The 27,123-nt window shown below is 46.3% G+C and overlaps 1 protein-coding gene across 1 annotated transcript in view; it reads left to right on the forward strand.

Annotated features, from left to right (window-relative positions):
- Positions 1-24,706, forward strand: part of LOC144138798 (uncharacterized) — a gene marked incomplete at its 3' end in the record, with an annotated part of 34,379 nt that extends 9,673 nt beyond the window's left edge. Inside the window, 6 exon segments of the mRNA XM_077671268.1 lie at positions 11,979-12,073; positions 13,348-13,514; positions 18,572-18,672; positions 19,841-19,936; positions 23,745-23,851; positions 24,546-24,706. Of these exon segments, the coding sequence (XP_077527394.1) occupies positions 11,979-12,073; positions 13,348-13,514; positions 18,572-18,672; positions 19,841-19,936; positions 23,745-23,851; positions 24,546-24,706 (727 nt within the window).
- Positions 24,707-27,123: the final 2,417 nt, after the last annotated feature.

Consider the following 27,123-nt stretch of genomic DNA (forward strand, 5'->3'; position numbering starts at 1 on the left):
GCACCGCAGTACAAAAAAAAAAAAAAAGACAGAAAATCTAAAACATAATGCTGTCTGTTTCACATATTCTCGCTAATAATTTAGTGACATTGTCTATCAAAGGCTAAAAAATAAAAACTGTATGTGTTTTATTGCTTAGGTTGCACCTAGCAAATTATGGTTGTTAAACCACATCCAGCTGTGCAGCGAAACGGCGTGGTTCGGCTCTGTAGCCTTGACTGTATTACCACAGAAAGTTTTCCCCGGGTACAGTTTCTTATGAAGCCTGTTTGTGCTGTTTGTACGTAGACACGTTCTTGGAACCGAGGTTCTTACCATGGATAATGACAGTGTTCTTTTCATTTCTTTCTGGAGGTGAAGTAATCCTTAGTGTTGTAACTGAAATACTGTATGTGGGTGCTTCTATTGCTTCTTTTTTTTACTTGCTGCTGCCTTTTTTTGTGCGTGTGGAGATGAGGTGCATAAACATTACAAAAAGAAAAGGGAAATCACGACGTTGATCATCTTTGTAACGTGCTAGCATCTTTTGAATCTTGGGACTTGTTTATGCGAATGCTTTGTTGATACTGCTCAAAATTTTCACAGGGTGTGGCATATGAGGGTACATTAAGCTGCTGTGTACAATGGAGTCCCTGCGTAGTGAACAGGATGGCGCCGATATTCTGTTAACGCTACTGAAAGCAGTGCTAAAGGCAGAAAAGTGGTGCTTTCACGGCAGTTTGGTATTGCATGCACTCCCACTAGAATTTGTCTTTTGGCGACTTCTGTTTTCATTGACAACATGGGTGATCGTCCCTTTCGCACCTGTAGTCAAGTGCTTTCGTTTGCAGTGTTTGCGCCGCCTACACTTACTGTGACAAGCCTACCCAGCAAGTCACAAATTTATGCAAGAAGTTGAATACAAACAGCCAACTAAAGACACTACAGCAAATGGGCCAGTGCACTGTAAAAGCGTGTACTATGCGTCGTTCTGGCAGCAATGTTGTAGAATGCAGGTGTCACACCCTGTGGAGTGAGAAGTTGCATTATCAGGTTGTTGTTCTTTGCACAAAATAACACCTTGTGTGGCAGCTTTCATGGGTAAGCAACTTGGGGTTACTGCCGCAGATAAAATTGGGCTTAAGAATGCCGTGAAGATGAAATACAACTTTGTGTAGTTAGGAAAAACTAGCCTTTGGCAACTTTTTCAGCTAAATTCCAGCCATGAAAATGTCTTTTAAGGGGGGGGGACACTGGTTTTGAGGACCAAAAATTTTCCAAGAAATCTATTTTCTGTATTAATTTTATTTGCAGTCCACAGCTCCCAAAGAATATACCTGCAAAATTTTATAGCTGTACTATAAGTATTTACAGAGGTGTAACGATTTGAAGTCACCTAATTGACCATTTTTGCCCATCTTTCCAAACTTGTGCCTTATTTACTCAGAAACAATTTTTTCCGTAAGAGCTTTTAACTGTCGGGAACAATATCTTGGGATGTACTGGTTAGATTTGCATCATTCTTGCTGCATTTGAAAGCTTATGAACTGAACAGTGCAATAAATCCACAATAATTTTGCTAGCGCAAGATTTTATGGCGTCCGTTGTATGAAAACATTGGCAATTGATGACCCGATAGGTTTACAGTGTTTGCAGAAACAATGCTAAAGTTACTTGTGTAGTATAGTTGCCCTCCCTGGTCCTTTTAGAGCACAAATAGACAAAAAGTATTCGAGTATATCATAGGTAGATAATGAAAAAATTGCCCGAAACGGAACAGCATCACATGCTGCATAACTCTGATTTTACACCAGATAGATGAAAACTGGCTGCATGTTTTTGCTCAGAATGCTAAAATACACTTCATGTGCAAATCTGAAGCACCCAGTATAAAAAATAACAAAAATATCCCCCCCTAACCAAAAAAACTGCGAGAAATGTTGAAAAACTTTTCAATTTCACACTAAAGTGACGGAATATGGGGAGGAATGGTGTAATATGGGCTAGTAAGAACACAGTTATTAGTGTGTTAACTGGGCGCCACTTTCAAGTGACACAATCAAAGTAACTACGTAGACTCCGCCATTAAAATCGCTCAGTCATTTCTCTTGGTGGTGGCCCAGAACTTTTATTTTGTTTCCATTGCCCCTTTAAGATTAGATTACTAGAAGGGGGGGTCAGTTCAGCATTGCAGCTTGTCGAGGAATAAAAAAAGCACTCCTAACGGCACAGGCGGTGTCTTTTGTTTGCCATTTCATACTGCCCAGAACTGCTTCAAAGCTGCCATGGCATTTTTTTTTTTTTTTTTCGGATAGAATTGTTGTTGCGATAGCAGTTCTGGACTGCCTGTGAAATTCTCAGAACTGTTCAACACGGGCAAATAAAAAGGCTAAGAAAGGCCCGTCACATTAAACACACGTGGTCACTTCAGCTGCGCATACCTGATGTTTAGTTATAGTGCAGTCGCAGCGGCGGCAGGTTCAAAATGTTCATTAGTCAATGTTTGGAGCCTCTTAATAACTTAGAAGGTGCCGTCCATGTACATTTTGCACTTTATGAAGCGCTGATTCTGTCTATGTGGCTGTGTGGAGCCCATTGCCACGTGGTGTTTCCCTTGTTCAGGCTCTACTTTGGGTTTATGGGTTGATTTTACATGCCTTTCATAAGGTGTTCTGCGACCTTTTAACATTATCTACAAGATTCCATAAAAGGACATCTGGGTATGCTGGATGCGGGAATGTTTATTTGCTGTGGGAGGAAATGAGCCTGTTATAGAAAAGAAAAAAGGTACCATAAGCATATACGTACCTCACTTGACAAGCACTGCAAATGCATATTTTGAAGGCAAGGACTGTCGTTTAAACTTTTTTATTTGCCATGGCTGCTAGTTATAGTAAGTGTTCAAGACAACTTGGTAAGAGTGGGACAAAGTGCACAGCATATGGATTGATGTATATATTGCAGAGGGATAAATCACTGCTACATAGGAAGCATGCTACCAATGCCAATTGCGCACATTCGTACATGGCGGTTGGTTCAAAATAACACTGTCAAACATTGCAAGTTCCATGGAGCGAAATTTTGGCATGCATCTACGGGCTCTGTTTCTTGAAAAAGCGCAAGTTCTGTAATAAGCCCTTGTAATGTTAAAGCTGCTCTAATGCAAAATCTAGGCCCATCTATAGACAACCTTCTAGAGGCACAAATGGGGAGACCTATTTATTTATTTATTTATTTATTTATTTTTCAATTTGTTTATTTATTTATTTATGATACCGTACAGGCTCAAAGGGAGCATTGAGTAAAGGGGGCCCAAACAAAATAATAACAGGGTGGTGATCAACAACAACGAAAGTACACAGAAAGTAATACAGAATGATAACTGGAATAGAAGCGACAAAACCAGGTGTATCAGCTTGCACACAAAATAAAAAATAACGGAAACACTTGCCGATATACAGAAAACTGGGAAAACAAAAAAACTTATAGGTACATCAGGGGCATTTAAGAAACAAAATCGAAAGGCCTAGGTGTATAATACACGCACATATACACTAAGAATATATATCGCCACACATACAAAGGCTACTAAAAAATGCGAGAGCAGTGCAGGTATACTTCAACAAAAACGAGTGTGAATGTAGGCAAGTTTGCAGAGCTGCGCAAACATCACTGAGAAAAAAGTGATATTAGTGCTATAGACAATGGTTGCACACATGTTCGCAAATTGAAGCTGGATCAGTGATAGAACTGATACAGTCATACAATTGGGAAGATTGTTCCACAATGATATGGCCTTAGGAAGTGCTGATGAGTTGAATGGCTTTATTTTTCAGTTGGTGCGAGTGAAGTTATGGTAATTGTGTAAGCGTGTGGACACGCACAATGGTGTTGTTAGGGGTAGTGAAGAAAGCCTGGTACAGTTGAACCCCTTTATAAGAGACACGTACCGGGGAGCAGTTTCTGTCTCTTATATGAGATGTCTCTTATAAGCAGGGAACCATGTTTTCACTTACTAATCAGACCCTAGGTTCAATGTGGGCACCGTATGACTAAAACAAGCTCAAAATAACGCTACAGTATGTTTCAAAAGATGCATTCTAATTTATGTTTGGCCCCCAGAATTTATGAAACAGTTCTGAATCTTTCTTTGCTTCATGACTGTACTTACACTGTTTTTTACAACCGATTCTACAAGCTTTTTCTTCTTTCACTGTTTGTGGAAGATGAATCGTAGATGTTGAGTTCACAAGCCTGATGAATAGCCAGGGTGCACAGCTTCTTCCGCTGTGTGCTCAGGCTATTCATTATGCTTGCAGGACTCAACATTTGCGATGCTTCTTGATTGGGAGCTACGTGAGTGGGAGAGCCCGCATGTGCAATCGCGCTCCAATGGATGGCAGTAAGCTTCAACCACTTCTGTAAGATGCATTTCCATTGGCAGGGCTTCTCATTGTCATTTCATAGCTGACTGAACCACTTTGTGTTTGCTGAAATTATAATAAATAGTGACTGCAGGCGTTTCTCATCCACCTGTGTTTCCAGAATGGAAGCAACTGCAATTAGTGACCGGTGGCTCTGCATCTGAAGTTAAAATGTCTGTTACAAGGGAGATTATTGATTAAAGTTCCAGGATCACCTGTCCCTTATAACCAATCTTCTACATCCGATGTCTGTTATAAAAGAGGTCAATTTAATGGGAAAGATAGGGCAGCCAACCATGTGGGTGAATAGTGTCTCTTATACCCATTTGTCTCTTACATCCATGTCTCTTATAACGAGGTTCAACTGTACTATGAATATATTTATGTAGAAAGCATAACAGGGCAATTGAGTGGTGAACGTGTAATGGCGGCATTGGTTGTTGTTGTTTTAACATTGTTCGCTGTATTTAGAACTGTAATTACAAAAGATCAACCAGGCAGCTCTACAGAACAAGTTTTTTTCAAGTTGACACCTTTGTTCCCCTGGCAAAATCTATAGCAATATGTAAAAAGAACATAACAGAACAGTGATGATGGCTTAGTGTAGTGCAAATACAAGAGACGTGGAGGAAAAGAAATGGCCGCATATCTGCTCCTTTTGTTGCAAATATTGGCGGAAGACAACAGTCGACTGGTGCTCCTGCCAAGTAAATGCCTCCCTTCTCTTTCCCGCTCACCTCTCGTGCTGTTCCTCTCCCGTCTTGTTCTTCCCAAGATAACACGCTAGAGGTTTGATCGAGTCAATTTAAATTTACCGCCTTCCACTACTGCAAGTCGGGTGCCTCGATGCCAGCGCTAGAGCACTGCACGGGCCCGGGCCGGCCCGAAAGCCCGGGCCCGACCCGGCCCGCGGGCCGGGCCGGGCAGCCCGAAGTCGATTATCGGCGGGCCCGGGCCGGGTCCGGGCTCAGTGCCGCGGGCCCGGGCCGGGCTCGGGCTCGACGCCACGGGCCCGGGCCGCACTCGGGCTTGAATTCATAGGCCCGGCTGTTAATAGTTCCGACGTGAAGTGTAGAAAACAGCATAAAATTGAATATTCGGAGTATACTTTTACGCGCTTCTTGGTGTTAGTTGTACACATTGTTTTAAAAACGTGTTTTGCTAGGGCTGATAGTCACTATACTGTAACTTTAATGACATTTCATGTACTGCATCAAGATTTTATATTTTTGGTGTATAACATATCAAAGATACGGTTACAAGGAATGCCCTAGAGGGGAAGGAATTAATTAAGCCAGCCTGGAGCTGTGCACGTGTGTTTTAGATGTCGAACCAATCTAAATGCCGCTGCCGTGGCTGGAAATCAAACTCGCGTGCTAGAGAAGCACCACCGCTTAACAACCACTCCAGGGAAAATATTTCAACGCACGCACATACTCGTCGATTCAAATGGAGAGCAAGAAATTTCATTAATACCAACTTGTGACCGAAACAACCACATGAAGTTGCCGAGAGTCTGGTCATCAAAGGTGATGGTGTCTTTCGTGTAAGAATACAAGCTATTATTACACCCATGTGGCGTGAACTGCAGACGGTGTGAGTCACACTGTGAGCTAAACCATGTGTACTTTTAAACCTTTTTTTTCGTTACAATTCAGGGCGTGCTTGTACAGACAGATTCTCCGTCTGATTTCCCGCTACGAAGACACTCGACCAAATGTAATAAACTAATTTTCTTCAACGTCGAAGACCAGGCCTGGTCACACACATGCGGGCCCTCCGTAGGCTCAAAAAAAAAAAAGACCGTGCCCGGGCTGGGCGTGGGCTTGAGTTGACGGGCCCGGGCCGGGTCTGGGCTTGAGTCGACGGGCCCGGGCCGGGCCTGGGTTTGAGTCAACGGGCCCGGGCCGGGCCCGGGCTAGGCTCACTTATGAATGCCCGGGCCCGGGCCGTGCCCGGGCCGGGCCCGGGCTCGGTGTTACGGGCCCGGGTCGGGCTCGGGCTTCACAAAGCGGGCTCGGGCCGGGCTCGGGCCCTAAAATCAGGCCCGTGCTGTGCTCTAGCCAGCGCTGCCACACGGCGGAGACGCACATGAATCCAGGTACCGTACTTCAACGTTTATAAACCACGTTGCCCTACTCCATGTGCGTTCCAAGCAGAACGTGGAACCTATCTAGTGGAACCTTTCGTTACTGTTGCCATTTGGTTTCTTAAAGGAGCACTGACACGAAAATTTTATGTTACACTTTTATTGCTTTTATCGATGCTTAATGGTCTGGCGAACCTGAAACAGCACTTCAAATACTTCAGCGCGCGATAGTTAATTAAATTGAACGGCCTGAAAATCGTTTGTTTCAAATTCCCGCGCTTTCATCCCGAACGGCGCATATGACAGCCTCCCGGTTTGACCTCACCGCTTTGTGCGGATGTCACCGGCGCCCGCTTGAGAGGGTGTTGCGCCCGCTCGCCGCTCGTGGGGCCGCGCGCGTGAAGTGACGTCACGAGTTTTTGGCGAGCGCTGTCGCGTCACTTCTTTTTCCTCTCCTGGAGTGATGTCACGCTGATGTCAATTTGCTGAATGCCGCTCCGCGCGCTGCTCCGTCGGCGCGATAAATGCGATGCAATTGAACTATGTTCTTCGCGTCGCAGGCCGCTCATATTTCAGTCAGGGTATTCTGTTGAGTGAAGGAAGCGAACTGTGCAATAATATTAACGCCGAAAATTGGTGTCAGTGCTCCTTTAAGATGCCACCAGAAGTTATAGTGGCGCGGACAAAATGGAAGCGACGGAATAATTTTTTTGTAGTATTTTATTTGCTATCGCAAAAACCAAGCATCCATAATTTTTTTAATAAAGGGACACTGCAAATAGCACTCATGTATTGATTTTCGGCCACATATTTGCGTAATGGCTTGTTCTTGTTCAAGAATGTTGACAAGTATGAACATTGCCACCGGACTCAGATGTTTAGATTTGGCTGTAGCCGCTATTGCGCAGAATCTGTTTCACTTTGGCCGGCTGGCTGAATCGAGTCACAGACAGACATACGGACAGACAGACCAAAATTTCTGCGTTTGAAGGAGCCATGAAGACAAAATACAAGTTGGGTTTATTAGAAAGACTGCTTAGTCCCAATAACAATGATACTAATATCATCGTAATCTTCGGGAAAATAACGGAGACATTAAAGAAAACGTGTGAAGCAGTCGCAACCCCCTAGCCAATTTCCCGCAACTTTTCTATGACGTCACGGAACCTTGTTTGTGCGATTGGCGGCCGCCTAACTGACCTGTCGCGACGACACATGACTGGACGTCTGCAATGGGGCCTCTATAGTTCCACTTGACCGCATCACTTGAATGCTGACGTGCAGTTAACGCACTGAAAATTGTTTTATTGTTGGCCCGTATGATGTCATTCTTGCTCGTAACATGTCACTGTGGCGCAAAACTTGAAAGTTTTTAAATACTTCCTGCTTTTTTTTTTTTTCATTAAAAAAACATCTTTTGTGGCTGTAATGGAGCTGAGTGAGATGCTGAATCCTAGTTCTTTCAAATTAAATGAAGTTCTATTTTCTCTTCATGGCTCCTTTAAGCAGCCCAAGAAATACTATCGTCTTTAAAAGAGAGGATGGGTACTGATGGAGATTTTTGGCAGCTCTGCAAGGAATTCTAACTCAATGCGATTTTATTTGATGCGCTAATTTCCCTCCAAGATTTTTTGTTCCGAGTGAATCACGAGCCAAGGTTTGCTAGGACTCGTAGAAAACGCTCTTTTGCTGCTGTAAAAGGGGAGCATCGCCGCGGCGAGCGAGCTTTGAAGGCGCGTGCGCCACGCGAACCGATGTCGACCACAACGATGTTTGAATTGCCCGCGCCAGCGGAAGTAAATCGTTGCGCGAGGCATTTCCGCCGTTAGCAGACGATGCATATCAATGCATGTGCCGCCACAGTGTGGAATCTTCGTTACGGGTCTCTATCACGGGACTGTATATTAACTTCAGAAAAAGAACTTTTAGCAAATCTCCTTTTAAAATCACTGTTTTACCATTTTTCTGTCGGTAGTGTTGTAAAGTGCAGTCATAAAGAGTGCAGTAATAAATAAAAAAAAACGCGCGCAGTTCTTTCAGCAGAAAACAGTCGTCGGAGGTATCGGAGGTGAAAACACCACTGATTGTCGTCGCTCATTAAAATTCGTACGCACGTATGCCATCATATTAAGTCTATGATCTCTCCCGTCCTTCTCCAGGGCGCCACATCTGCAAAACCTTTTGCTGCTATCAGCATCATGAAGTGCGGCGATGCGGCTCGCGAAAATCCGCACCGCGAACAGCTGACAATACGCGATCGCACGGGCGCGAGTGCGGCGAAGTCTCGCATTGTTGCGCGAGTACGCGCTTGTTTACGTAGTGAAACTTTTATAGTTCGCCGCTACAATACCAGTAATAGCTGTCATGCCATCCGAAGCTCCCGAAGATGTGCCCGAAAAGGTAATGTTTGGCGCGCGTGCGTTTTGTCGCCCGCGCGGGCGCTACAGCGGGGGTCAACTTGGGCACCGGAGTAACTCCGTGAGATAAGGAGTGTGGCGGAGCGCTTGGCATGGGCTTACAGCTATTAGTTAACGGCCTCTTGTCGACGCTTTTGCGCACCGAAGTCACCAATAGAAGCTACATCGATTCGCACTGTACGTACGCTTTCGCGCGCAGCTTCATTGCTAGGACGGTACGCATTTTGTGCGACGCCGAGGAGGAATCGCCGGTGATTGCGTTTCTTGCTCGGCGAGTTAGATATGTCGAGATAAGAACGGCATGAGCGGTGAGGCTGCTTGGAACGTACAGAGCAGGCGGCCGCTGCAACATTTATCTTTCCGTCCCAGCTTATCGGAGCACCATTGCTGATGCATGCACATTTGTGGCTCGCTGGTATCACTATAAGCGCTGATTTGTTCTTTGATCCTTGGAGAGGCATCGGGGATGTGCAGTGCGGCAACTGTATAAGAGCGCTGCAAGACATGCTTTGAAAACGCGGGAATTTTGACCACCTCATGAATTACCGCAATTATGTCGTGCTGATTTGCAGCAAGGTTCTATCGTAGTCTTCGAAACACTCATCTCATCGTAGTTTGTGGTGAACACATACCCTTTTTGCTTGTACATGTTCATTTGTATAGGGTAAACACACTTGCAGTCTTCTAGATTCCACCTTGTGGGCAGTGTGGTGTCGTAGTTGACGTCAACCAAGTTCGCGAGCAGGGGCGGATCCAGGTTTTTTCTGAGGGGGGAGTCATCTTCTACCAGTGATGATGATGATGATGATAAAAAGCAGGATGAAGATAGTAGTCTTTTTATTCACTGAAATATTTCAAACCGCAAATACAAGAAATAGAAAAAAAAATATTCAACTAGACTTTTTCTACTACCTCAGGGGTCATCTTCTAGGGGGTACAAATTCCCAAATTGAGGGGGGGGGTCAGGACATCCGGACCCCCCCTCTGTATCCGCCAATGTTCGCGAGGGGCATGTCGCAAGGGGATAGTCGCTTTTAAATGCGCCTTGATTGGATGAGGATAAGAAACATGCAAATTGGCTGGACAGACTCGCAAACCATTCTTGCATTTGCGAATTCAAGGATAATGATGTAAAAGGATAAAGGACAATGTTCTTTGCCCTTTACATGACCTGTCAGAGGGTTTGATTCCTGGCCGCGGCAGCCGCTTTTCTGATGGAGGCAAAAAGCAAAAACGCCTGTGTGTACGAGGTTTCGGCGCACGTTAAAGATCCCCAGGTGGTCAAAATTAATCCGGAGCCCTCCACTACGGCGCGCCTCATCGCCTGCGTTGCGTCGGCGCGTTAAACCCTACAATCAATCAACCGGTCAGAGGTCTCCTGAAGTGCATTTTAAACAAGTGGGATTGGAGGCGGCATTTTGCAGTATCTCGCACGCTGATTCCAGCGTCACCAATTTTCTTTTCTGATAACATTGCAAAATAAGGAGCAAAACAAACAACAAAGTGGCTGGTGGTGCCACCCATCAGTAATAGTTTAGGCAATCAGCCGCGTGCTACTAAGGAAAATAAAGAAAGAATGAATGAAGGTCACACTAACGCGCAAAACTTAAGAGTAGCGAAGCTGTACGCAACCTTTACAACCATCATGAAGGTTAAGTCCACGATTTCAGCCAATTTGCTTCTTTGCTGCCGCAATGACCTTTACTCCGTGATTGTTGCTATAAGTATGAGCTTCTTTCATTTTTTTGGAAGTGATAATCATTGGACATCACCTTGGAAGGATGTACGCTATGACGTGTCTTTCTCGTTCCGAGCGAGTGTTGCCACAATTATGGCAAACGCTGGAATTTTTTTTTTTGCCAATCTTGGCCAATCTCTCTAAGTGGGTATGCTTGGCTTGACAAACATACGCAGGGGACGCTGGGCGGTCGTCGTGAGGCATGCACACACGAGCGCCAGGCATGTTCTTGGTTTTGCTAACTGCTAGGCAGTCGCAACTAGGCCCGCTCTCAGGTGCGCTTGATCGGCAATTTCTTGGTATTTTTGACTGCGAGCGCGAAGAATTATGATTTGCTAAACACGCTTGCTGTTAAACAGACTTATGGGTTTACAAAATCACATAGGTGGCCCTTGAGTGTTTGTTGGATGGCATCGCTTGTATACTGGAATGCACTTCGAAATTGACACTTCACCACATTTCTACTGCTGGGCCCGTTTGCCCAACCGCGATAAGTGTGGGAATAAGTTCTCAACTAAGACTTTAGCGCTGTCTAGGTAATAATTCGTTTGCCCGAAACGGATACAAACGCTCGGTTAAGGTAGCGTTGTCGGGTTTTCTGGCAACCGACTTATTTGCCATGGCCGACTTCAACTTATTGGCGCCTTATTCATAAGTGGGAACTTAATCGGGAACTTATGCGTGCGGGCAAACGGGCCCTGGCGTCAATTTTGCCTAATGATGTGAAATTTCAATTTTTATTGTGTTATTTTATGGTTTGTTGCAACATAACACAACATGCTTTCTTGCTTGGCTGGATTCAGGTGTATTACTAAAGACTAGTTATTTAACGTAAAAGAAAAAAAATATGTATTTCTATTTGTATGTATTCTATGTATGTATTCTATTCGGTATGTTGGAGAGGAGGAGGAGGAGGAATGCCTTGTTCGGAAGGAAAGACTAGGCCCATTTTGAGAGCGGGATTCTGTGGTGGTTTAAGACCAGAAGCTGGACATGTGTTTCTGAGGGTGTAGGCATGTGTGCTCATGTTTCAATCTGAGCTAAATGCTGTTCAACCGGAAAGGTTCTCGACACAGAGCATTGGCCGGCGAGAGAAGCAGACTCACAGCTCTGCACTATTTGTGCAAGACCGGTGTTCATTGAGAATTGCGCCATGAATGCGAGGGTAGGAGTACCAACAGTGTAAGGGTTTATGGGAATTTAGGGGTCATTTGTGGAGGGTGTGTGCGTTACAGCCATCTTACAGCGACATCCTTGGTATATTGCACGGACAGAGATTGTTGCCCTCGTTTCCTCATGTTTTGCGTAATGTGTATTTTTTTTCTGTGCAGGAGCACCCCCGCAACCTGATCCCCGAGCTATGCCGGCAGTTCTACGACCTCGGATGGGTCACGGGCACGGGCGGTGGGGTCAGCATTCGGCACGGGTCAGTGACCGTTGACCTCCCTCTTTGCCCATCTCAGATTTTTCGAGACCTTGCATTTCATCTGTCATGTGCGTGTCGTGTCCTGGCCTAGTCCATTTATTTTCTCCACTTAATGGCTTGAACTGGAACATCTTCAACACAAGTCTGTTCGTTAATCTACACAGTTATGTTTTATCGCTAAGCGTGACCCGTAGCGTTCTTCTTTCTACAGCCCGTTGGGCCGATCTAGTTTCCTACAGAGCAAACAGCTGTGTAGCTGCACTGCGGAAGCACCTATAGTTCATATCACAAGCTAGCTGCAGCACTGTGGAGGCTACATTGTTATCAATAGTGCGCCCACTGAGGGCGCCTAATCCGCCGTGAAGGGGGTCCTGAAAGGGCACTCCCTTCTCCCCTCTCGGCAAGTGGCACTGCAAGACCCCGGCGCCTTTTGTCGCTTCCTTCGTGGTGAGTTAGGCGCCCTGAGGGGGACAACAATGTAGCCTCCACAGTGCTGCAGCTAGCTTGTGATATGAACTATAGACGAGTTGTAGTGCACTTATCTGCCACAGTGGCTCAGTGGCTAAGGCGTGTGCTGCTGAGTTCAAGGATGAGGGTTTTATCCCGGCCGTGATGGCTGCTTTTCTGATGGAGGCGAAAATCAAAAACACCCATGTGTCGAGATTTTGGCGCTCTTATTCTTGGTAGCGCTTCTCCAACTGGTCCAACAGTCAATTATTGCTTGAAAAACAGTGCAAGAAAACTTGGACAAAGTAGAAGACAACCACAAGCACAGATATGAACGTGTGGTTATTGTGTTGCCGCCTGAGTTAGTCATCATAGCACTGGTAAATCATCATAAACGACTCAGCATCATACTGCAGGTTGATCGCAGTGTGGCATTTGTGGCTGAAGGAGCATGGCGTTATAATGTAAAAGGCAGGGAGAAGTAAATTTCTGAAATTTCATTGGTCGTGGTTGTCTCCTACATTATTCATGTTTTCCGCACTGTTTTCAAAGCGGTAAATGTTGTTTTCTCAAGCGACCAACGTCAAGCTTTAGGGTCAACAATCAACCTTTCTGAAGCACACTTGCATGCTGCGTATTAGATGCTATCTTTAGGCGAAGTCATTTGCAAGCAGGAGGAGCACAACCCTATGCTCTTTCATCATTGTTAGGAGCAATTGACTTGGTGTTCCTGGAAGTAGAATACTATGTGGCGTTGTTCTCGCCATCTGCACCTCACCCACCCACCCACCCTGTTTATCGCATCCTCTCCTGTTGTCTCCTTGCAGGTCTGAGATCTACATTGCCCCCTCGGGGGTGCAGAAGGAGCGCATAGCGCCCGAGGACCTGTTCGTGCAGGACCTGGAGGAGCGCTTCCTGGCGGGGCCTCCCCCGCACAAGAAGCTGCGCAAGAGCGAGTGCACGCCCCTCTTCATGAACGCCTACGCACTGAGGGGTGAGCCCTGGGGGGTGCCACCTCCACCCTGCACTTAGACTTGCTCAGCATACACCAGTTGCGAAACTCCCCATAGGCTCCACAGGATCGTGGTTGCTTCACCTGCACTGGGGCTGTACAGGTGCAAGCACGGGGCAAGTTGAATGGAATGCCATCTGTTGACAGCGAGTTGGAGTGGTACCCAAGAGCTTTGGCTGCTGCCGGGAGTCATGAAGGGAAGAAAACATGGACTCATAATCATTGCCTCATGTAGTGTTTGCAAATTCGAAAAGCAAGCTTCATTTTATTGAGTTGTGTTGCTGAGTGAACGTTTGTCAAAGTTCGGTGTTTGTGTGTAGCTAGGCGCCGTGCCATTGTACTTTCCCCTCTTCCTCAACAAGGAAGCAGAGATGCTCGCATGGCCCGGATTCTGAAGCGGTGTTTTGCAACTGGTGTATACTTAGGAACTCTGTGCTGGTGGATGACCATAGTTGGGTGAACATCGTAGTGCAGCGTGACAGAATGGCACCAAAAAACGGGGAGAGGTAAATTTTTGAGAAGTTGAGGTCTATTTGAGTAGGTACTGATTTTCATAGCATGAACGCCGGTTGTAGGGACAAGTAATGCGGAGGGGAATGACACAAACATACTCGGAGGCCTCGCTATATACTGAAAATCACTTGGGGTGGGAGAAGTCATTCGTTACACCCGACATTCATTATGCAAGCAGGCACCTAAGTTACTAGAGGTACAAGAGAAGTTGAGCCCAGCACACAGCATGCTGCTTTCATGCGTAATGGAATGGAAGTAAAGGGCACTATTTTAAACCTTGTCATACATTACAAGTAGGTGCTTCATTTTTGTACATGTAGCCCACCCTTGCATATTACCCACACCCCCATGTTGCACCTGCAGTGGAAAACAAGTATTCCTGCATACAGTTAAACCTCGATGTAACGAACTTCAATGTAACGAAACCCTCGATGTAACGAACCACTGAATTTTTTGTAACTTCAAGTGTATGCACACCATGTATTTTCACCCTCTGTGTAACGAAGTCCCGTTTGCCGGAATTTCAATGTAACGAAGTTTCATGGAGAACGAGGCACGATATTTAAGTTGTAGAAGTAGATTTTGGGAGACGCAAGCGCCGAAATGGGGTCCCAATAAAACGCGAACGGCGACACGGGTCGCCCAATGCCGCGGATGCAGCCAGCCACGGAGTCTTTGATTAAGTCCCTTGCCTACAAACTGCGTGGCGTGCATACACGGCTGGCGCACTGTTTCTGTCGGAGCCTAATCGTCTACGACTTAATCGGCATCAGCGTGAACCGCACGCAGCGTTTTCTCCCTGCAAAAACGCAAAACGCGCCCCGCAAGCCACAGGCGCGCTGACGCAGCCGCGGAGACCACCCGCGCGATGCGGGTAGCTGCAGCGACCGCTTCTAACCTCTCGCTGAAACGCAACTCGAGGGGCATATGAGAGGGGCGTGCGAGAAAAAAAGCGGATAACGTGGGCGAAATTTTCATTGTAAAACGTGACACGCGCCGCTTACGAAAGCGCCCATCAAATATCCTCCGCGGTGGTAAGCCTAATCGCCACTGGCGTTGCCGCCGCCGCCGCAAGCCGCCGCTTTGCACTTCGTTCAAGTTCGCTCATGCTTGTTGGGTTTCGTCGTCCCAGCAAGCATTTGTGAATCTGTATGAGCCTTGCACGCGCGTTTTTTTTTCACACCGGCGTCCGCGATTGCGTGCCGGCGGCGGGAAGTGACTCGCGCTGCGCGCAGCGGTGGGAGGAGCCTGGCCAGTTTCGCCATGGTTTCGCCAATGGGGAGGCGCGCACCCTACGGCGGGAGCTTCGAAGCGCTCGGGGATGCTGGCTGGCTAGACGATAAGGCCGCCGCGAAGGATATTTGATGGGCGCTCTCGTAAGCGGCGTGTATGACGTTTTACAGTGAAAATTTCGCCCACGTTATCCGCTTTTTTTCTCGAATACCCCTCTCGTTTACCCCTCGAGTTGCGTTTCAGCGAGCGGTTAGAATCGGTCGCTGGAGCTACCCGCATCGCGCGGGTGGTCTCCGCGGCTGCGTCAGCGCGCCTGTGGCTTGCGGGGCGCGTTTTTGCGGGAAGAAAACGCTCCATGAGGATCACGCTGATGCCCGCGTAGACGATTAAGCACCGATAGAAACAAACAGTGCGCCGGCCGTGTTTGCGCGCCACGTTTTCTTTTTCAGGAAACGCTTCACGGGATGAACACTTCATTATAACCGCGAATTTCTATGTAGCAAAATTTCAATGTAACGAAGTAAATTACGAATTTTACCGACTTCGTTACATCGAGGTTTAACTGTATTCTAAGAGCAATCAACAAAGTGTGAGGCCAATATTCAGTTAAGGGAACAGTTCTTCAAAACTGTTCCGATTTTGCGCACTTGCTTGTAACAGTGCAGACCGCTTATAACGTATGTCGCGGGAGCCGCAAAAATCCGCACTATAAGCGGTACCGCACTATAACCAAAACACGCGCGAATTCAACCACATCGCCACCTATCTCTCAAGTCAACCTATATTTATCATCACTGAAACGCACAGCACTTAAAAACGAAGGCACGGTCTATATTTCGTTTTATTTTTAACATCAGCCGCTGCTGCAGGGCAAAAGCGCAGTCTCACAAACGGCGAGCGCGGCTTTAACTTCCGTTGTGTTTGTTTTGAGACCATGGCTGCATTTTTAGCGTCTATGAACAGATGCCGCAAGACGTGATAAGATCGCCAGCGGGATTTTTTTTTTTTTTACCCCACCTTGTGTTCACGACGCCGAAGGCGTCTGCTTATCAGGGCAACGGAAATCTTCGGCTTCGCGCGGCTCGAATGTTCGGAAAGGGAAAGAGCGGTGGCTTATCAGCAACAACGTTCTAAAGCGTGAACCGCGTGGTAGATTTGATATCGCGAAAACGTGCAGTGCACGCCAGCGCGGATACAACTGGCGTGGTGTGGGCGGCGCGGTAAAAGGCTGCAACATGGCGTCGGCACTGGCCGTGAAGCGGTGCAGGCAGTTCCAGTAAGTTCCAGCGACCGTTTCTAACCGCTCGCTAAAATGCCGCACGGGGCGCAAGCGAAGATGCTCATGCAAGAAAGGAGCTAATAATGTGGGCAAAAAGTGGAATATAAACTGCCATCCACGCTGCTTGTGAAAGCGCCCATCAAAAAATACCGCGGTGGTAAGCCTAAACATCTCTGGCGCGGCTAGCCGGCTCGGAGCGCTTCGAATCTCCCGCCATTAGGTGCGCGTCTCTCCATTGGTGCAAGTCGTCAGGCTCCTCCCACTGCCACGCGAAGAAGCCACCGCGAGCGCGGAATCGTCGACACGAGCACGAAAAAAAAAAAAAAAAAAAAAACCTCATGCGCAACGCTGATGTGGACGATTCGTGCGCGAAAACGGGCCATGCGGTTCACGATTAATAAAATCAACTTGCCTCGCGCGGATGGGGAGACTGTCGCTATCTTCCGAGATGCATCAAGCAAGGTCAGTTGTGGTTATCAGGTGCGCACGAACTAAAGGGTGCCTATTTTTTTTCTTTGGGTGTCTACGTTAGAGGAGGGCAAGGGGTGCACGCTGCGTTAGATGGCCGATTTCATCCTTTCTTTTTTCTTTTGCTACCCTAAAACGATGCCTCAGCTGTGCCGGTCGATCAGCAGACCCGCCGAAAAACCGCACTATAAACGGTATTGAGCTTCGGCCAACCGCATCTTAAGCGGTATGCTTATGCATTGAGTTCTATGGGAGGCAAACCGGTGGTCGCAAAAACCCGCGTTATACCCGGTCCCGCACTATAAGCGGTTACGTTATAAATAGTCTACACTGTATATTAGTTTTTGGCCATGCGGTAAAATTAATTCATTATAGATACCATTTCTTTACAAATGATGCAAGGCTCATTGATGTTCAGCATAACCAACCCATACCAGCCAACTCTTCCGAATTTTTTGTAAAATGTCTGAATTTAGACACATCTTAAGATTTTGCGAATCTTGCCTGAAATTTTACGGATTTTCGAAAAAAGAAAAAAAGCGGGAACATGTATTAAAACAACACTGTGGTACCTTGCGCCGGGTGCCCAAGAAGGCTGTACGTGCTCTTGTTATCGTCATCATCCACTGTCTTCTCTGGATGGGCCACGCCTCAGTATCAAGTACTCGCTGCCATCTTGGCAAGCCTGTTTATAGCAGGTTGTTCATGGGCCAATTGGGTTTGCGTGTTCTCATCACTCTTTGTATGACAGCTGCGTCCGATGCAGCACGACCTGTGGTACGACAGTGATAGTTGCTTTGCAGTGGAATAACGGGCTCAAAGCCGCGACAGTACTACCATGTGTTTTTGAAAGCCTACATGTCAGAATTTGTTCCTCCTGGCCAGTGCAGTAGTGGATCATTACTGTTCAATACTGGCGGTGTTCAGTTATGGTTGTGAAAACGTGAGGACACTTGTCCCAGAACATAAACCTTCTTAAACTTAAAAAAAAAAAAATTAAGGTGCAGTGCCCGCGGGTCTGCGGGTTTTATGAATTTTACGAATCAGGTTGGCAAGTATGCCAAATTAATTTCAAATTTTCTTCGTCATGTTCAGTAATTTTGCTGTATCAGTGTTCACAATAAGGTTCGGCTGCATAGAAAGGTTTAACTGCATCTGTTTCATTCTTCGCACTCTCATGCTGTCTTGTGAACTTTTGCGGTGCAACTTTTGCTTGGTTGCGACCTACCAACTATCCCAAACACACACCGCAAATCTCAACAGTGCACTACCACAAGCTTGCCGGCTGGTGGCAGCTTGTTGCAACTCAGTGGAGTTTTGTTGTTGTCAAAAAGAAAAGCCTAAGCAAAGAGGGCTGCACTTACACGAAAGTGAAAACTTGCTCAATGATTAAGCTAGGTTTGACTTTTGTGTGGGTGAAGTACACTTGCTGGAGGTAGGCTTTGTGAGTGAAGAGGTTCTGTCGGGCGGTTGCCACTAATGTTCTTGGCAGAGCCTTACTCAGCAAGTGCTGGTCTAAACTTTCTATATTGTCCCGCCTTTGCAGGGGCTGGTGCAGTGATCCACACCCATTCCAAGGCAGCAGTTCTTGCAACACTACTGTACCCAGGTCCGGAGTTCCGCATCACCCACCAGGAGATGATCAAGGTGGGAGGCTGACCCATGTCTGCGGCTGAGATTATTAAGTGCAGAGCACTTCAGGGGCTCGCCTTGTCATCGTAGCTCACTCGCTGGACCCACGTAGAGCCACACGGCATTCTGTCGTCGTGGCTTTGAAAGCCTCCGTTTATATAGTCATAAGCATTCAAAGCTCATGAACCACTGGCGCTTGTCATGCATCTCCGCGTTGTTTAGCGCAAAGAAAACTGTGGGCACATTTGAGGAAAAATATACGTAATTAACCGGCATCCCCCCCCATTCATTTAGTTAGGAACGCTCGTTGGGTTGGCTTTATGATAGCAAGCGGAAAAAAGGGGCAGTACAACGGCGGAATGTGTGGGAGGAAAAGCAAGCACAAAAAGAACAGAACCAGAACTCCCGCTGCGCAGTTTCAGACAGGGGGGGGCGCGAGCAATGCGAAGGCGGGAAATTTGAATAGCATTGGGTGGTAGCAGTGAGGGGATAACAGCGCAACTACCCATTATGGTGAATCACTGCTCTGCACTTCCAACCAGCTTGCACATTGAGTGGAACGGCTTTAATTTTTTGTTTAGGACGGGACAAGTTGTGGGCGAAATCTTTTTAAAAGAAAAAATATAAGAGGCAACCTTGAATTGTTGGCTCAACCCGTGACTACGTAGCTTCAACAGTCGCACAGTTCGGACATGTTGGGCTGTGAATTACTTTCGGGGAGGTGTTTCATTTTGCTAATTTTGTATGTTGGTAAGTCGGACAGAACTAGGTGGCGTGATGACTGCATGAGCTGATAGTGCATGGAGATTGTAGGAGAATTGGCAGGTTAGTGCTGAAGGCATGCATTACATAGTGGACTCCTAACTTTGTCAGCAAGGAAAATTATAAATTGTGACTCCCTTTCTTTTTCAATGTGCCTATTCTAATCACATATTTCTTGCGTTCCCAAGCACTATGTTGCAGACTCTGCAACGCACAATGACAGCTGATTGCAGTCGCAGCCGCTTTTCAACTGAGGAGTATTTTAATTGGCATTGTCTCGAAATCGTGTAAAGTAGTGGTGCAGGTTCCGATGTGATGTTACGAGTGGTTACTGCCTCCGAGCGCTTGAGGTGGCTCAAGAGCACGGTCGGGCTTTCAATGTTGCTGAGTGGCTCAAGGTTGCTCCCATGAATGGTTGCAGGGAATCAAGAAGGGCCAGTCGGGACTGAGCTACCGCTACGATGAGGAGCTGGTGGTGCCCATCATCGAGAACACACCCTTCGAACGGGACCTCAAGGTGAGTGCTGTGGCGTGAAATGCTTGAGCAGACCGCTTAGAGGGCATGTTCCGTAAAATGTCCATGAAGACAACACACAACTGTGTTTTATTCCAAAAGATTTGGTTTATGAAAGTTCCATTGGCACTTGCCTGGCAGCACATGATGCTTTGTGAACTTTGTGATGTCGCATTTTTGCACGCAATTCGTGCGCATCGGCGTTGCACGTGCGATTTTTTTACGCCTGAATCACTTGTGCCTCGGTCAATGATGCGTGACGCACACGGCAGTGGGAGGAGCTTGACGACTTTCGCCAATGGGGAGGCGCCTTCGCGGGCAATGGACCGCAGAAGTAGCAAAAGTTGACGCCGGGTAGAGGACCCCACCAGGATGGCGTAGAGGCCCACGTCGCGCCGTTCTGAAGCGTTCATCTCCAGGCTATCAATAAAGTCGTTTCCATCCATCTCATCAGGCGCGGCCTCTCCCGCAAGAAGTCATAATCATCATCACATTCATACCATCAGGAGAAGAGCAGACTTCAATTTATTGAATGTGCTTGCGATCAGGAGTTCGATACACGCCTACTACAGCAGTATACTTTCGCATAATGTTTCCAAGGGGATGCTCAGACTGTTCGATATAGATAATAATTCGATGTACAGATGTTCGATATATCTGTGTTCGACTGTAACTCCCTAGAAGCAATTAAGATTTTCTTCACTAGATTTGATACCTTGGAATGGGACCCCCATTCAACCTTGCACTGTGCCATAACTTTTTTTCAACTTTCCCTTCTACATAAATTATATTCGAACATTGCTCACTCATGCACAACAGTTATCATCATGCTGGCTTGAATGTTGCATTTCCTCTTTCACTCTATCAATGTAGACAGCTTAGAAGGCTCAAGTAACAGTTTTAACCTATCTTTCTTGCCCATTGGTACTGAAGTCTCAAACAAACTGCTCGAATTTACTGTCAGTGAAAAGATCCTTTAAAATTTGTGCAGTAAGTGTCAGAGATCAGCTCAGTTGTTGCAATAGCTTTTAAGAAATACATGAGATTTTTTTTTGTTAGTTTTGTTTACGTGTTGCCTCATCATCTCACCTGTCCAACAAACTATTCCCCCCCCCCCCCTTCCTGTCCGTGTAATGTTCGGAAGTGGCTCTTATAGTGCAAATGAAATATTTCACGGACAGGGCAAACACAAATGCGTTCACCATTTCTGACACAACATCCAACTGGGCTCAGCAGCAAAGCCTCTGCTTTGGATTCTTTGCAGCCTGGGAATTTTTGGCTTGGCCTAAGAACCTCCGACAAACACTGTAGTACTATCTAGTTACAGCAAAGCCTCGTTACAAGAAATGCTGTTACAAGAGACGTGGTTATCAGAGACATTTGAACTAAAACGGTTTAGTTGGTTTTCTTATGTTTTGCATGTTTGCAACATTGCATACAAGAGACCGTGGTTACAAGTGACATGTTTTCCAGGTCCCGTGAATGTCTGCCGTAACGAGGTTTTGCTGTATTACTAGTGAGCGAACAGGGGAGCGCGTGGTTTCTAGTACTGTGAAAGAAGCCTAACAGTCGCGTGCTAAACACATGTGCGCATGCTCTCCTGAATGTGGTGCCAACATGTGTGCAATTGTCGGTAATCTCATCACCCCTTTTGCAGTGAGACATCAGCTACAAAAACTGAAAAGGGCGGATACAAAAAAAAACATCAAAAACGGTAATTAAGGGCAAGGACTAATCAATTAACCCCCTCCATTTTTTTCATGCTTAAACCCATATGCGTGTGGATCTCGCTGGCAATGAAAACAAGTGGAAGGATACTGGCACGTGCAATACCTCTTTTTTTTTTTTCTTTGCCTGTTGCAGTGCACCAGTAGGGCTACTTTTGTTGCCTACACCGGCTGCATGGATGCATATTTTGCTACACGGGCCACATTAGTGCATCCAGTGTAATTCAGTATGCATTGGCTGTATTACACTGAGGCTACACTAGTGTGCCCGTTGTAGTCTAACAAAACTAACCCTAGTGATCTGTTGCCACAGGCAAGGTGCTATGGTCCCACAGCTTCAGAGGCGCTTTGCCAACCAGACTTAGACAGGCACTTATGGCAACGGCGGACAATTTGTGCCCTGTCATATGATGCTGGAGGGAACTAAAGAACTAAAACAGCGAGGCTGCGTTCCAGTGTCCCTGTCTAGATGGATACGTTGCTATTTCAGCAGATAGCAGCATATTAAGCCTTGTTCCATTTCTAACAAAGCACGCAAGAAACATTGTTTTGCCAAGACAGCATCAACGTCAACAGCAATGCTGGCTGCTATGCTGTCCAAACTAAGGAAGTGATGCCAGGGTTACTTGTATGCCTACTACAGTCGAGTCTGATAGCAATACCATGTATAACAACATATTAAATATAATGATGACAGCTATGGCACTGTCCACTTTTGTGCGCATTCTATGGCAAAATAAACTGCTTATTACAATGCTCCAGTGCATAAATATCGGATATAACGTTTGAATCCAGTCACAGCATGCATCAACAATGTGAGCTATCGCCGGCCACCGGTATGCACCATGAGCCACGATGCGCCTCATCTCTTCCACCCCTTGGAAAATGAGTTGAGTGCGCGGCTTACGAGGAAGCGGAGGAGGAGGCGAGCAGCTTGCCTTCCGAACCTCCTCTCGGCGCTGCCGCTTTGGCATCGTCCCCGCACCCGCTCGTGAGCTAGCAATGTTATCTTGCACATTCAGTTTTTGTGTCACGTGCACACCGCTTTGGGTGCCTCTGCCTCCATCTTTCCGCGGAAGGGAGGTCAGGGACGATGTTTTGGAAACGTCCGAGTGCCGCACTGAAGAGGCGATCGTTGCGCAGATACAGGCTGCGGACAGTGGTGACAGTGACAACTCTGTCGACGCGGTTGTGCAGCCTACTCGGGTAGCGTCTTCGCAGGAAGCCCAACGCATGATACAGTCCCTCAGGGTCTTCGTTGTCGCCAAGGACCTTTTGCTCAGCTAGGTGAAGCACCTACAAGTGCTCTTGTAGGTGCTTTGCGAGAAGCAAACAAAGCCCACCTACTATGGCTTCTTTTCTGCAAATAAGTAGTTGTACAACCTTGTTTGTGTCCAAATAAAATGTTTTAAGTTCTGTGTTGCCTTTTTTATTTGCAACCCGCTTATAAAAATTAGCTGTTAAAACGATGGGATCTCCTTGGCACTTGGATATTGTTAAAAGTGACTCGACTGTAATGCACTAGGAAACAAACATGTTCTTTAATTTATACATTCTGTATCATTTAGTCTTTGTGAGCCTGCTTTCACTTCTGTCTTTAATTGCTTAGTATTTATTACAATAATATTCCAGTGTTTCAGAAAACTACAGTTTGCACTTGTTAACATTTCTGCTTTTATGTTTGTGACTGTGGTAGTGGCCACTGCATCGTTCTGATGCTTACCGCTTAAGACGTCTCATGAGATGGTTTTTTTCAGCTGCCTACCATGCCGCCTGCGAATTATAACGCAGCCAGAGCCAATCGTATAGTGTAATTCCAGTGCAAAACTCCCACCACATGTTAGCCATCGTTTTGAAAAATTCTACTGCCAGTTCACATCTTGTACGAGTTGTAACTCCTCCATGGATAGCGCTTTAGTTGCACTGCCCCTGATTTCAGAAACAAGGCAAGACTTGTAGAGCAAAAAGCACGGCAATCCTTCAAAGTTTTGCTTTCCAGTGGAGCATGTTGTGTTACCACCGACGGCTGCTGTAGAAAAAAAATGGGTGGCAGTTTGAGATACCAGCCTTCACTTTTCTTGCAGGAGAGCATGCGATTGGCCATGGAGAGGTACCCAGACACCTGTGCAGTGCTGGTCCGTAGGCATGGTGTCTACGTCTGGGGGGACTCCTGGCAACGGGCCAAGACCATGTGAGTAGTGTTTGTTATGCTGTTCTTTGATTACCGATTGCTTGGCAAATGGATGGGTTGAACCATTTGCATTGTTTCATGCTGTGCTCGGACGGACACCCGCAACTTCCCGAGTCAGGATGGCCTAATGGCTGAACACCGCATATAGCCAATTCCTTGCCCTTGAGTCAGGTGCAGCCTTTGTTTGTTTTCGTGTTTTATATTGTTTTTAAATCAAGGATTTTTTTATATTGTTTTGATCGTGGCCCATGCCCCGCACGCCCATCCGGTGAGCTTCTCCATAGGTGCACGCTTCAGCCGACCACTCGTTTTGAACGCCACTTGTAAGCCACTCGTGGAAGCGGTGCACCTTCATTGCCGCTCCTGCCACTGCTGTTATCAAGCCCGCAAGTGGAACGATTTGACGATTTGTGTGAATGCCGATAGAAAAGCCTAGGCGCCTAGGCTTCCTGTGCCCGAAAAATCGTTGCTAAGAGCTTTGGTGCCATCTTGAGTAGGCAATGTCAATGGGTGGGACGAAATTTCCGCTGTTTCGGCAGTTTCGGTTTCGTATCCGATTCTAACGCACGTGTGATTTTTCGGCCTATTTTTCCGGAAAGAAAGTGTGCGTTAGAATCGGGTAAGTACGGTATTTGGGGCTGAGTGGTGTAGCAGCTTCACAGGGTGGGGTGAATCTTGTTATGTTCGCCCGTAGGTGCGAGTGCTACGACTACCTGTTTGACCTGGCAGTACAGATGAAGCGCCTAGGGCTGGATCCCACCTTGCCTGCTGACGTGTCCAACGGAGGGGGACCGGGAGGGGTTGTCACGGTCCCCCACGGGGAAGACGCCACCACGCTTGCCGAGGCTGTCCAGGCAAGCACTTCACCTCCTCCCCCACGTCACATATTCATATATATCTTGCTGCTTTCGTTACAGTGTTAGCGAATAGGATTTACAGTCGGCAAAAGTTTCTAGGGCATGCCGGGTGTTAATAGACCGCAAATAATTCAGTCTTACCCAGTTAGTGGGACTAAAACGCTTTATTCCACTTTGCTGACTAAAGCAACCTTCTTTCTAACGGTCATAAAAGATTTGGTCATACTTGAACCTTTGAACTCTGTAGCGTAGAAGCTGTTGGCGTGGCCTAGAAAATTTTGACGAAGATTCTACTTGCATTACGACTCATCTTCATTATCATCGTCATCATAATGAGATCCTTCTGATGAGTGAAATTGCGAATCCAGTGTTCGAGAGGGGAAACTTCTCATCGCCTGTGCAGAGCGGATTGAGGGAAAAGGTGTGCATGCACGTAACACACCTGCCATCATATTCTGCATTCTTATCCTTCAAAGCTCGAATTTAGCCTGAACTCTTTGTACACTGTCACACTCTGTACTTGTGCCACTTTCAGGCAGATTCGTGCCAGTCTGCAGTGGTTAGTCTAATCGAAGTCTGATTGTAATAGTGCTTGAGACACATCCACCACTTGTGTTGGTTCTCGTATGATTATCAAGGTAAAGCTGGCGTTAATATCAATTTGTGCTTCTCAGAGCAGCAGAGGCCAAGGGGTGATTTTGCACAGGTCTTGGAACACTCATAATACTGCCATGCTTAGAGAAACTTGTGTAAGAAAGGACGTTAGTGCTTTTCGACTAGCGGAAGGCTTGCAGATGCTCTGCTATGGCATTTGGCCGCCATTTCCATACCAACTGCAATCCCCAATAGCTCTTTAGTGAATGGGGGCTCAGGGGGAGAGGGGGAACATAGAAGAGGTGGGTGCTTGTTTGGTCAAGAAAACTTTGTTGCTGTTTGTAGCTGTAGGAATCTATATGAGATCTCTCTTTTTACTAGACAAGCACTCATCCTCAAAGAGCAACGCAAAGGAAGGCATTGCGGAAACCTTGGTTAATTCACGCAAAACTAGTTTGGCAAAAGCGCACTTACAGTTGCCTGTTTGCCCCACTTGAACCCACCCGCATGGAAAAACAAAAAACTGGAAGAGGTCTCTAAGGAACACTTGAAAGGTGTATGACCTGTGTAAATGGATCGCCTGAGGTTTTCTTAGTAGAAAATTTCATTGGGAATAGCAGAATGATCTTTGAGACAACACAGAAAAACTAGGAGGTAGAGATGTTTGGTGTGGCAATCTGCATTGACCAGTTGAAAATGATGAAAGTGCAACTGTGGATGGAGTGGTGCCTGCAGCTAGCACGAAGATGAATTGTGCTCAAGATATAGCATTGCGGTCCTTTTAAATTTGAGGCAGTACAGCAGGCTCTTGAATTAATGAGTTGTGTGGATTAGTTGGGTTACAGGTTTTTCAAAGTAGGCGGGTGGAGTGCAATTGCATTACAGGTTGCTTAATAGCAATTTATTCAAAGCCTGTGTGACCTGCACACCAGTGTAAATGGTGACATTGGGTTGGTAGCTCTAAAAACATTGGTTTGCGGTTACGGCGAGCCTCATAATTGGTTCACTGAACATGGTATAATGTGCGTTGAGACGCAGTCATTGCGTGCCACTTAAAGCCGCTTTGTAAGAAGCACACAAAGCGTAATACTGCTCTACTGTGAGATAACTATAATTCAGGAAGAGAAAACTTGGCACACTTACTGAGTAGTTGTAGGGGGCACTTGCAGTACATCTTTTTTTTGCTTTTAAGATAAGCTTCTTTAAGGGGGGAGCTTACCCTTGAAGGCTAAGTTTTTTGTTTCTTGAGATATCTGAATGAAATTTTCAGGGCATTGTTATAGCACCAACATTAGAAAATGTGCAAAGTTTCATCAAGCTACGTAGGTTAGTTTTCAAGTTATGAGGGAATACCATGGTGGTTTGTATGGGCTTCTTATCCCAGTCCTGGAGAATTAGCCAAGCGTGCTGCGACTATAAAATTCATTATGGTTATTCCTGAATATGTACCCCAGGGCAAGACAGAACCCTTTTTTCTAAATTTTTCCCCAGAAAAATTTTAGCACAGCACTAGAATTAGTGTTGCTGATCAAATATGCAAACATGATTTTGTTTTGATTTTTTTAAAATCAAGAGACAAAAATTTTCAGAAAACGGGCTTGTCTTGCCCTAGAAAATTTATTAAGGAACAGAATAAAAAAAAACGGGATGCAAATCTGACAAGCACTTCTTGAGATATTATCACTGGGATAAGCAGTCACAAAAGGGAAAAAGTTCATTTTGAGAAAACGGCCTTCAAAGTTTGTGTACTCATTTTCACTTCTAAAAGGACCCCGCAGCATAGCTAGAGGGGTCTTGGCGCACTGTCTTCCTCCTCTGTTG

The sequence above is a fragment of the Haemaphysalis longicornis genome, unplaced genomic scaffold, assembly GCF_048455015.1.
Source record: "Haemaphysalis longicornis isolate Haplotype H1 unplaced genomic scaffold, Haemaphysalis longicornis Haplotype H1 scaffold_5, whole genome shotgun sequence".
NCBI classification, from domain to species: domain Eukaryota; kingdom Metazoa; phylum Arthropoda; class Arachnida; order Ixodida; family Ixodidae; genus Haemaphysalis; species Haemaphysalis longicornis.